General features: G+C 43.1%; 1 protein-coding gene across 1 annotated transcript; it reads right to left on the reverse strand.

Annotated features, from left to right (window-relative positions):
• Positions 1 to 475: 475 nt before the first annotated feature.
• On the reverse strand, positions 476 to 12,242 carry LOC139604821 (forkhead box protein J1-like). The gene is made up of 4 exons (XM_071456117.1): positions 11,739 to 12,242; positions 6,902 to 7,400; positions 3,576 to 3,718; positions 476 to 1,073 (listed from the first exon to the last, which is right to left on the reverse strand). The coding sequence occupies exons 2-4, from the start codon at positions 7,376 to 7,378 to the stop codon at positions 509 to 511; spliced, it is 1,185 nt and encodes a 394-aa protein (XP_071312218.1). The 5' UTR covers positions 7,379 to 7,400; positions 11,739 to 12,242; the 3' UTR covers positions 476 to 508.
• Between the last annotated feature and the right edge of the window lie 267 nt (positions 12,243 to 12,509).

Genomic DNA, 12,509 nt, shown 5'->3' on the forward strand with positions numbered 1-12,509 from the left:
AAAACCAGAATAAAAAGAAAAAAAACGAACAGATACAAAAAAATTCCCTCATCCACAAAACCATCTACACCCACCCCTAAAGCCCCTCCTAAATCAATCAAATTGAATTGGATTGAATTGAATTGAATTGAATTGAATTGAATTGAATTGAAATGAATTGAATTGAATTGAATCTAATGTAATCTAATGTAATTTAATCTAATATTAATCTAATCTAATCTAATATTAATCTAATCTAATATAATCTAATGTAATCTAATATTAATCTAATCTAATGAATGGAATGGAATGGAATCTAATCTAAAATCTAATCTAACCTAGTCTAGTCTAGTCTAATCTAATCTAACAAATATAATCTAATCTAGTCTAGCCTAGTCTAATCTATCTAAGCAATCTAATCTAGACTGTTTCTAGTATAATTAATCAAATCTAATCTAATTTAATCTAATCTAATTTATTCTAATCTAATTTAATCTAATCTAATCTAATCTAATTTAATCTCCCATCTCTAATAGAGCCGTAAAGGGGCCAGAGAGTCCCAATCCATGAAGTTTCCGGCCTCCTGCTCGCCGGGGATGCAGCTGGGCAGGTTCCCTCTCATCTCCTCGTGCCACGCAGCCTCCAGGAACGCCGTGGCCATCAGGGTTTCATCCAGGCCTGGTTTAGCAGGGCTGGGCTCAGCGAGGGCCTGGGGCCAGCCCCGTGCCCTGCTGGGGTGCAGGGGGAAGGTTCCAGGCTGCCCCAGAGCACAGAATTCCCCCTGCTCCGCGGGGGCATCCAGCAGCGCTTCCCACTCCGTGCTGCTCTTCAGCTCCGTCAGCTCGCCCGGCCCCTCCTGGCACCCCTGGGCACCGCTGGGCGCCCAGGGTGCCTCTGCCCAGGGCTGCTGGCTCTGCTGGGCCCCTCGCTGGCAGCTCTCAAACTCCTCGAACTCGCACAGCAGCCGCTGCAGCTCCGCGCCCACCTCGAGGCCGCCGCGGGGGACGGAGGCGGTGGCGGTGCCGGCGGGGCTGGGGACACGCCGGGGGCCCTGCTGGGCTCTCCTGGAGGCTGGGACAGGATCTGGAAGGGCCCTGTGGGACAGAGCTGTGTCACCGTCGTGTTTGGTGAAAAATCCTCTTTGCCCAGGGTGCTTCTCCTGGGAAGCCAGGAAGGCTCAGGGAAAAAGGAAAACAATTCGGGTCTCATTTGCTTCTCCTGTGTTTTGCTGCTTTGGAATGTGGTTGGAGATTGTTCCTCCAACTACATCTGCAAACAGGTGATTGTTTCATTGGTTTCTGCTGCGGACATTGGACACTGTTTGCAGGTGATTGTTTCATTGGTTTCTGCTGTGAATTGTTTGGAATTAATGAATTAATGGCGCCAACTGGGGCCAAGATGTGTCGGACTCTGGAAGGAGTCACGAGATTTCATTATTATCTTGTTAAACCTTCTGTCTGTATCCTTTCTCTGTTATTTAGTGGAGTTTAATATAGCATTCCTTTATATAATATGAAATTATATATAATATAAAATTATATATAACATAAAATTGTATATAACATAAAATTACATATAACATAAAATTATATAAAACATAAAATTCTATATAACATAAAATTACATATATATATAATTGAGGAGAGAAACTTCTGGGCTTTTTTCCCTTTTTTAGAAGACAAAGGATAATTTTGTCACTCTGTCAACAGCAGGGCACATTCCTACACTCCAAAATTTCCCTTGAACTTAGAAACTTAGAGGGTGACCTGAGAGTTGTCTCTGTACAAGGATTAGCTGCAAGTTGTTAAACCAGTAAAATGAATATGCATGAACCTATTATGAGACCTTATGCATATGTACAACCAAGGGGGGATAAAAAAAAAATATATATATTATAATATATATAATATAAAATTATATATAACAACATAACAATGAGCCTTCTAAGTACATGGAGTCAGATTCATTCCTTCCTGCCATGGGGGACCCCAGAAAATACCACACCTATTAATGACTTTCATTCCTAATAATGACTTTCATTCCTAATAATGACGTTGTTTTCTTTCCTTGGCTCAGCTCCAGAGCCCCACTGAGGGGTGTTTTACCAGGAGCAAGGACCTCTTGCCCTAACTAATTTTTTTCTCTGTAAAGAGTTTTGTTATTTTGCCCTTTATTAAAACTTTTCTGTTTCCAACACTGCCACAAAAGCCATCCTGCTGATTTTTTCCATCTGAAATAGCTAAGCTATCTCAAACATCACCAAAATCTTATAAAATCTAGCTCGAAGAGACCCATATATCAGTGGATTTGGGTTTTTTCCCTCTTGCACCTAGCTCAGTTTACTCTATAGAGTTTTCTTATTTTGCTTTTATTAAAACTTTTCTGTTTCCAACACTGTCACAAAAGCCATCCTGCTGATTTTAACCATCTGAAATAGCTAAGCTACCTTGAACATGATACAAATCACCAAAATCTTATAAAATCCAGCTCAAAGAAACCCATATATCACTGGATTTGGTATTTCTCCCTCTTGCACCTAGTTTGGTGTACTCTATAGAGTTTTGTTATTTTGTCTTTTATTAAAACTTTTTATTACAACTTTTCTGTTTCCAACACCACCACAGAAGCCATCCTGCTGATTTTATCCATCTGAAGTAGCTGAGCTATCTCAAACATCACCAAAATCTTATAAAATCCAGCTTGAAGAGACCCAAATATCAGTGGAGTTTGGTTTTTTCCCTCTTGCACCTAGCTCAGTATAGTCTATAAAGAATTTTGTTATTTTGCTCTTTATTAAAATTTTCTGTTTCCAACACTGCCACAAAAGCCATCCTGCTGATTTTATCCATCTGAAATAGCTGAGCTATCTTGAACATGATATAAATCACCAAAATCTTATATGGCCTGGCTCAAAGAAACCCATACATCAGTGGAGTTTGGTTTTTTTCCCCTCTTGCATCTAGCTCAGTTTACTCCATAGAGTTTTGTTATTTTGCTCTTTATTAAAACTTTTTTGTTTCCAACACCACCACAGAAGCCATCTTGCTGATTTTATCCATCTGAAATAGCTAAGCTATCTCAAACATGATACAAATCACCAAAATCTTATGAAATCCAGCTCAAAGAAACCCATATATCACTGGATTTGGTATTTCTCCCTCTTGCACCTAGCTTGGTTTACTCTATAGAGTTCTGTTATTTTGTCTTTTATTAAAAATTTTATTACAACTTTTCTGTTTCCAACACTTCCACAGAAGCCATCCTGCTGATTTTATCCATCTGAAGTAGCTGAGCTATCTCAAACATGATACAAATCACCAAAATCTTATAAAATCCAGCTCAAAGAAACCCATATATCACTGGATTTGGTATTTCTCCCTCTTGCACCTAGTTTGGTGTACTCTATAGAGTTTTGTTATTTTGCTTTCATTAAAATTTTTCTGTTTCCAACACCACCACAAAAGCCATCCTGCTGATTTTATCCATCTGAAATAGCTAAGCTATCTCAAACATGATACAAATCACCAAAATCTTATAAAATCCAGCTCGAAGAAACCCATATATCAGTGGATTTGGTTTTTTTTTCTGCAAATCACCTGTGTCCTTTGAGGGTGCTGCTCTTGAGCCACTGGGCATATTGGGGGTGAAGCTTCCAGAAGGCTCCTCTGCCCGGCTCCCCCTTCTCACGGGGCACCTTGACAAAGCGCTTGTTGATGCACAGGTTGTGCCTGATGGAGCTCTGGAGGCAAAAAAAAAAGGAACAAACTTTTCAAATTTCAACATTTTAATAGTAATAAAATGGTTGTATAATGGTTGTATATAAAATAGTAATATAATTAGAGTAAGAAAAACTTGGACAATTAGGATTTAGGACAAGATGAGACAATAAAAACAAAGAGTTATGGATGGTCTCAGTACCTTTTGCTGGGCAAAATAAGCCCAGAAAACAGAGGATTAACCCTTAAAAGCAACAGCCTGTTGCATATTCATACACCTCATGAATGATGCATAAATTCCATTCAAACTCAGGATTGGGCAGTGTCAGCTTCTTCCTCTGAATCCTGAGGTATCTTCAGGGCTGAGCAAGGCGGGAATGTGAAAAATACCAATCACTTGTTTTTAAAATTTTAGAAGTTTAATAGTAATAAGATAGTTATAAAAATAGCAATATAATTAGAGTCATAAAAATTTGGAAAATTATGATTAGGACAATATGAGACAATAAAAACAAAGAGTTACAGATGGTCTGGGGACCTTTTTCTGGGCAAAATAATCCCGAAAAAGGACCCACGTTAACAGAGGATTAACCCTTAAAAGCAACAGCCTGTTGCATATTCATACACCTCATGCATGATGCATAAATTCCATTCAAACACAGGATTCTGGCTGGGCAGTGTCAGCTTCTTCCTCTGAATCCTGAGGTGTCTTCAGCGCTGAGCAAGGCAGGAATGTGAAAAATGCCAATCAATTCTTATTAAAATCTTAAAAGTTTCATAGTAATGAAATGGTTGTAAAAATAGTAATATAATCAAAGTAATAAAAATTTGGACAATTAGGATTTAGGACAATATGAGACAATAAAATGGATGGTTCAGGTACCTTTTTCTGGGCAAAATAAGCCTGTAAAATGACACACATTAATAGAGGATTAACCCTTAAAAGCAACAGCCTGTTGCATATTCATACACCTCATGAATGATTCATAAATTCCATTCAAACACAGGATTCTGGCTGGGCAGTGTCAGCGTCTTCCTCTTAATCCTGATGGCCAAGGTGGGAAGAACTCGATAGAAAAGCAATAAATTCTCTTTCTCTGAAAGATTCAGGTGTCCTGTGGCTGCTATCTCGGTGGGAGTCCTTCCCAAAAAAAGAATCCTACATAGCATCGTTTCTATTTTAATATTATGCTATAACATAAAACTACATTTAACACACTACTTAAGAAAACAACAACATCAACTTTCTAACATAACACATATAATATTCATTTGAATATTTGGAACAAGCCAATCATAAAATGCACATTTTCCACAATATTTAACCCACCACTTAAGAAAATTATTACAGCACAACTTTCTAACACAACACATACAATATTCATTTTAATATTTGTGGAAAGCCAATTACAAAATACGCATTTTTCACAATACTTAACACACTACTTAAGAAAATTAATACAACACAACTTTCTAACATAACACATAAAATATTAATTTCAATATCTGTGGAAAGCCAGTCATAAAATGCACATTTTTCACAAGCAGCATCCAGGACCGGGGGCTGTGCAGAGCCCTGGGTGGCCATCGAGGGCTCCAACATCCTGTCCCAGGTTATAAAGCAAATTGGATTCTGTTTTTCATCTGTATGGCAGTTGTCTCCTCCTCAATGGGCAGATTTCCTTATCTCTTTCACACCCACTCCTCCCTCCAGGGGGGACATCTGCTGATAAGGGGCCATTGAATGTCACTGCGTGTCTGATAAGAATTATTGTTTATTATGATATTTTCTGAAAAATCCTCTTTGCCCAGGATTTTTCTCCTGAAAAGCTGAGAAGCCTCAGAAAATAATGAAAACAACAATTATCTGATTGCTTTGGAGATCTGGAGATCGTTTACCAACAGGTGCATGTTTGATTGGTTCCATGTGAATTGTTTTAATTTAATGACCAATCACAGCCAGCTGTGTCAGACTCTCTGAGTCAGGAGTTTTTATTATTCATTCTTGTTAAGCCTTCTGATGTATCCTTTCTCTATTTCTTTAGTATAGTTTTAATATAGCATTGTGTAATGTAATGTAATGTAATGTAATGTAATATAATATAATATAATATAATATAATATAATATATTATCAATGATATCATAAATATAATTTATATAATATAATAGCATAAATTCTATATAATAAAATACCATGATATTATGAAATATAACAATATAATATCATAATATATTATCATTATAAATCAGCCTTCTGAGAACAAGGAGTCAGATCCTCATCTCTCACCTTGTCCTGGGGACCTCACAAACACCACAAACTACAGCATCCCATTGGGAGATGCTCCACCCAGAGGGAGGAGCCAAGAATTCCTACCTGGATACAATCTGAGATTTCAAACATTCCTGCCTGGATACAATCTGAGGTTTCAAACATTCCTACCTGGATACAATCTGAGATTTCAAACATTCCTACCCAGATATAATCTGGAGATTCTGGAACACCAGCACAGCTTCTCCACTGGATTCCCAGAGGAGCAGCAGCTGCCTCTTCCACTGGATCCTCAGAGGAAGATTCCACCCTTTCCTACAGGATCCCTGCTCCAGCAGAACCACCCCTGACACTGCAGGAGGGCTGAGCCACAATTCCAACGGGACTGACACCAACACCCTGACCCACAGGGTGTCAGGCTGGGTTCTGACTCTGGCAGTGTTGTTTTAGTTCACTGCATTGTTTATTTTATCCTTTTATTTTCTTCCCTATTAAAGAACTGTTATTTCCTGCTCCCATATTTTTGCCTGAAAGACCCTTAATTTAAATTTTATAACAATTCAGAGGAGTAGGGGGGGTTCACATTTTCCATTTCAGGGGTGGGTCCTGCCTTCCTTAGCAGAAACCTGTCTTTCTAAACCAAGAGAAACTGTTATTTCCTACTCACATATTTTTTGCCTGAGAGCCCTTAACTTAAAATTTATAGTAATTTGGAGGGGGGGAGATTTAAATTCTCCATTTCAGGCGAGGGTCCTGCCTTCCTTCCTTAGCACACACTTGGCTTTCCAAACCAAGACAAACTGTTATTCCTGCTCCCATATTTTTAATAAAAAATTTATAGCAATTCGGCTGAGGGGAGGGTTTACATTCTCCATTTCAGGGGAGGCTCCTGCCTTCCTCAGCAGGCATTTCCAAACCCAGACACCTCCTCCTACCTGCCAGCTGGGGTGGGCACGGCGGAAATAGCAGAAATTATCGCTGATCCACTTGCAGATGGCAGCCAGGGTGAGCTTGGGCTGCTGGCTGGCTTCCATGGCCATGCAGATCAGGGTGGCATAGGAGTAGGGTGGCTTGACGTGGCTGTTTGTCCTGTAGTCGATGTCCCCTGGGGGTCCAGGCGGGGTCACAGCCCGGGGCAGGCTCGTGGTGACCAGGGAGGACGCAGGCGAGCGCGGGATGTCGATGTAGTGGCAGAGCTCCTCGGAGGTCAGGGGAAAACCCGGGCTCTGGAAGTCCACCAGGCTCACCAGGTTCTCCCAGATGCTGCAGCGGTCCTCGGGGTCCTGGGAGATGGGGGCCAAGCCGAGGTGGGCGCCCGTGAGGTCGGCCAGCCACAGCAGGTCGGGCTGGGCACCGCGCCGCTCCTCCTGGCCGGAGCCCTGAGCTCTGGGCACGGGGCTGGAGCACACCATGGCTCACAGCGCTGGGTGGATGCTGCAGGAGACAAAGGGCAGAGTGAAATAAGAGATTTTTTCATGGCTCACAGTGCTGGGTGGATGCTGCAGGGGGAAGGGGCACTGTGACCGTGTTCACAGGGGTCTTATGGTGAGGGAAGAGATGAGGATCTGACTTCATATTACAGAAGGCTTGATTTATTATTTTATGATGCATATTACATTAAAACTATACTAAAAGAATAGAAGAAAGGATCTCATCAGAAGGCTGGCTAAGAATAGAATAGCAAAGAATGATAACAAAGGCTCTGTCTTGGACTCTCTCCGAGCCAGCTGGGCTGTGATTGGCCATTAATTACAAACAAGCACATGAGACCAATCATAGATGCACCTGTTGCATTCCACAGCAGCAGATAATCAATGTTTACATTTTGTTCCTGAGGCCTCTCAGCTTCTCAGGAAGAAAAAATCCTAAGGAAAGGATTTTTTTATAAAAGTTATCTGCGACAGGGCACAGTGAAATAAGAGATTTTTCATGGCTCACACCACTGGGTGGATGCTGCAGGAGGTAAAGGGCACAGTGGATTAAGAGATTTTTTGTCGCAGACATCTTTTATGAAAAATCCTTTCTTTAGGATTTTTCCTCCTGAGAAGCTGAGAAGCCTCAGGAACAAAATGAAAACAATAATTATCTGCTGTTGTGGAATGCAACAGGTTGATCTTTGATTGGCCCATCTTAGATGTTTGTAATTAATGGCCAATCACAGCCCAGCTGGCTCGGACAGAGAGCCAAACCACAAGCCCTTGTTATTCATTCTTTGCTATTCTATTCTTAGCCAGCCTTCTGATCAAACCTTTTCTTCTATTCATTTAGTATGGTTTTAATGTAATATATATCATAAAATAATAAATCAAATTTTCTGAAACATGGAGTCAGATCCTCATCTCTTCCCCAATCCAAGAACCCCTGTGAACACGGTCACAATTTTTCATGGCTCACACTGCTGGGTGGATGCTGCAGGAGGAAGGGGCACAGTGGAATAAGAGATTTTTGGAGTTCACTTGTGTGACTGTGTTCACAGGAGTCTTAGGATGAGGGAAGAGATGAGGATCTGACTCCATGTTTCAGAAGGCTTGATTTATTATTTTATGATATATGTTACATTAAAACCATACTAAAAGAATAGAAGAAAGGATTTCATCAGAAGGCCAGCTAAGAATAGAATAATAAAGAAATTATAACAAAGGCTCTGTCTCAGACTCTGTCCGAGCCAGCTGGGCTGTGATTGGCCATTAATTACAAACATCCAACATGGACCAATCACAGATGCACCTGTTGCATTCCACAGCAGCAGATAATCATTGTTTACATTTTGTTCCTGAGGCTTCTCAGCTTCTCAGGAGGAAAAATCCTAAGGAAAGGATTTTTCATAAAAGATGCTTTTGACACACTTGAGTTAGCAATGTGAATTAAGTGTTTTAATTTTTAGCTTGTAGAATTATGTGTTGAGTTTTAACCGTTTTGCTTAAGTACTAAGGGCATAGGAAAATGCAAATTTCTGAAGCTTCTTGCATAAAGAGCAACACGGGGAGAAGACCAAGTGTCACTGACATATTTTATGAAAATCCTTTTGCTAGGATTTTTCTCCTGAGAAGCTGGGAAGCCTCAGAAATGAAATGTAAACAATAATTATCTGATGGCTGTGGAATGTGGTCTGGAGATGGTTTACCATCTTTGATTGGTCTCATGTGATTGTTTTTAATTAATGACCAATCACAGGTCCAGCTGTATCAGACTCTGGTCAGTCACAAGATTTTATTATTCATTCCTTTCTAGCCTTCTGATGTCTCCTTTGTCTTTCTTTAGTATAGTTTTAATAGCATTCTATAGCATTTTAAATATAATATTATAATATATAATAATAGCATTTTTAATATAATATATATAATAAAATAATAAATCAGCCTTCTGAAACATGGAGTCAAGATTCTCATCTCTTCCCTCGTCCTGGGGACCTGCAAACACCACCACAACCAAGGGATGCAAGGAACCCAGATAAAGGGGCTGATAAAGGGGTGCCTCTGTCTCCGGGCTCATCAAGACCAACAGACGTACCCAGATCAGCACCAAGGGACCAAAAACACAAAGGAGAAAAGTTCAGAAGTTCAATCATGAGGAAGACCACAATCTCCAGCCTCAGAGATTTCAAACATTTCTGCCTGGATAGAATCTGAGATTTCAAACATTCCCACCTGGATACAATCTGAGGTTTCAAACATTCCTACCTGGATACAATCTGAGGTTTCAAACATTCCTACCCAGATACAATCTGAGGTTTGGGACACCCCCAACAAACTTTGCCCACTGCATTCCCAGAGGAGCAGCTTCTGCTGCCCTGCATTGCCAGAGGGAGCCCAGGCCCATCTCCAGCAGCCCTGGAGCTGCAGAGGAAAACTCCCCCCTTGTGCAGGATCCCTGCTCCAGCAGAACCACAGCTGGCACTGCAGGAGGGCTGAGCCCCCATGGGATGGGGCTGTGCCACCCCCTGACACACAGGGGGGCAGGGCCTGCTCTGACTCTGGCAGGGTTATTTTCTATTACTGCATTGTTTATTTTATTTTTATTTTCTTCCCCAATAAAGAACTGTTATTCCTGCTCCCATATCTTTGCCTGAGAGCCCCTTAATTTCAAAATCAAAATAATTCAGGAGGAGGAGGTTTCCATTTTCCATTTCAGGGGAGGTTCCTGCCTTCCTCAGCACACACCTGATTTTCAAACCAAGACTGGGTTGCTGCTGGGTTTTGGCTGACACGGCTGGGTCCAAGCCCCTCCTGGCTTTGGAGCTGTGGTGCCAAAACTCCAGCACCAGCTGGGGGTGGCTGGGGCAGCTGAGACATAAACTTTAAGGAATTTGGAGATTTTACAGAAGCTAAGCTTTTAGTTAGAGATAAACTTTGTTTGAGTTAATTGAAATAAATGGGTAGGCCTTGATGAAGTTAAGAGTTAGTAGTTAATTAATAATTGATTGCTTGTCAGCACAATGTTTGGTTAGCTGGGTTTCTAATGGAGAATATAGAAACTGATAAATGGCTTTTAGGAACATCAGACAATTGTAGGGCTCCTCTGTTCTGAAACCAATTGAAGACGGGGAATGGGAGTTCTACCAAGGGTTCATTTGTCAGATTTGCACTGAAAGGGTAGAAAGGTCAGAATGAGGAAGACTTCATTTACTTCCTCATTTTGGGACCCCTCCCCATGAAAGGGACCCCATTTCAAGGAACAAACTGCACATGCTTAATGGCTTTTGAACTAATTACCATGCTTAATGGCTTTTGAACTAATTACCATATGGGGCGGGGAATGGGATGTACCAAAGTTATGAATATGGATTTGTATTTTGGGTATTCAATATTTGTATAGTTAAAAGGACTCTGTGATCACCTGTAAATTGCAGTGGTATTTGGGAATTATCCTGCAATAAACATCCACTTTCTCACTCTAAACTGTTAGAGAGTTTTTGGATATTGGTACTAGATCAATATCGATATTGGGAATGGGATGTACCAAAGTTATTAATAAGTGTTTGTATTTTGGGTATTCAATACTTGTATTGAATTGATATCAATGGATCTCAAAATCCATAGATTTTGGATATCAAAATCCATAGATCAATATCCATATTGGGAATGGGATGTACCAAAGTTATGAATATACATTTTTATTTTGGGTGTTCAATATTTGTATAGATAAAAGGATTCTGCAATCACCTGTAAATTGCAGTGTGTATTTGGGAGTTATCCCACAATAAACATCCACTTTCTAACTCTGAACTGTTAGAGAGTTTTCGTCTGTCACAGTTGGATATCGGCACTAGATCAATATCCATATTTTTTAATAAATCAGTGGAGTCTATTTATTCTGTATATCGCTTCAAGAGGGTTGAGGTTCTGCGAGCTGCAGCCGCTGCCTGACACCCAAACAGGAGTTCCTGGAACACCTGGGGCCTGGCTGGGTGACACCTCTGGGTGTTGGACACGGAGCTGCCTGCCCTGGGGGGTTTCACAGCCCCGAGCCTCGGGAAATTCCCTCTAAGCCCCCTAAACCCACCAGGCTGGCACTGCCCAGCGAGGTTTTGGCAGGAAAGAAACCAGCATCCCCTCCCCGCCCTTAAACAACACAAACCCAGTCCTGCATCCCACCAAGCGAGGCTGTTCCTCACAGGTAGCAGAAAGCTCCAACACCCCAACACATCGCAGGGTCCAACACCTCCAACCTAAAAACCTCATCCATCCCCCTATCCCGTCCCTGCCACCAATTTCCTCCCCTTTGCTGCCATTTGTTTGCCATCTCTCCCATCCCCTGGTCCCCAAAACCAACCCGTAGCAGGGAGCGACCCCAAGCCCAGCGTCCCTCCGAGCGAGCGGCAGCTTCAGCCTGCGGGGAGCGGGGATGCTGCGCTGGTTCCGGCTCCGGGCTGCAAATCCGGGATGTTGCCGTGGCCTTTGGGCCAGCAGAGAGACGGGGAGGGAGGGAGAGGGAGCGGCCGGAGGGCAGCAGCGGCCGCTGGCCCGGCGGAACCGGGGCGGAACCCGGGGCGCGCGGGGGACGCCGCCGTTTGGGGCGGGCGGCTCGCGGGCGGCTCCCGGGAACGGGCATTCACTCGCCCCGTGGCCAAACGGGCTCTTTGGATACTTGCCAGGCTCAGCGGAGCGGCGGCACCGAGCCCCGGTAGCGGGGGAGCCGCGGCATCCCCGGAGCGCTCCCTCCTCGCCCGTTCCTGCAGCCCCGGGAGAGGCGAGCGAGCCCGGCCGGGAGGGAGAGCGCGGAGCGTGGAAGGGCAGGAGCGCAGGAGAGACGGAAACCGGTGCGGGGAAAGGAGGAGGAGAAAGAGCAGCGAGACCGGGAATGGTGCCCGGGGGTGCCGGGGGACCCGCGGTGCCCAGAGCGGGGCAGCGGCAGCGGCCCCGAAGGCGATGTCCAGCCCTGTGTCCTGCCCTCTGTCCTGCCCTCTGTCCTGCCCTGTGTCCTGCCCTCTGTCCTGCCCTCTGTCCTGCCCTGTGTCCTGCCCTCTGTCCTGCCCTGTGTCCTGCCCTGTGTCTGTTCTGCCCTCTGTCCTGCCCCCTGTCCTGCCCCCCAGGAGCACCCTCA

The sequence above is a fragment of the Agelaius tricolor genome, unplaced genomic scaffold, assembly GCF_023055355.1.
Source record: "Agelaius tricolor isolate 1412-34295 unplaced genomic scaffold, bAgeTri1.0.p SCAF_55, whole genome shotgun sequence".
Lineage (NCBI taxonomy): Eukaryota > Metazoa > Chordata > Aves > Passeriformes > Icteridae > Agelaius > Agelaius tricolor.

Coding starts and splice junctions, on each gene's coding strand:
- LOC139604821 (XM_071456117.1), bottom strand. CDS start 7,378: ATGGTGTGCTCCAGCCCCGTGCCCAGAGCTCAGGGCTCCGGCCAGGAG. Junction 3,719..6,901: donor GTGCCCACCCCAGCTGGCAG/GTAGGAGGAGGT, acceptor TTTTGCCTCCAG/AGCTCCATCAGGCACAACCT. Junction 1,074..3,575: donor AGCACCCTCAAAGGACACAG/GTGATTTGCAGA, acceptor TCTGTCCCACAG/GGCCCTTCCAGATCCTGTCC.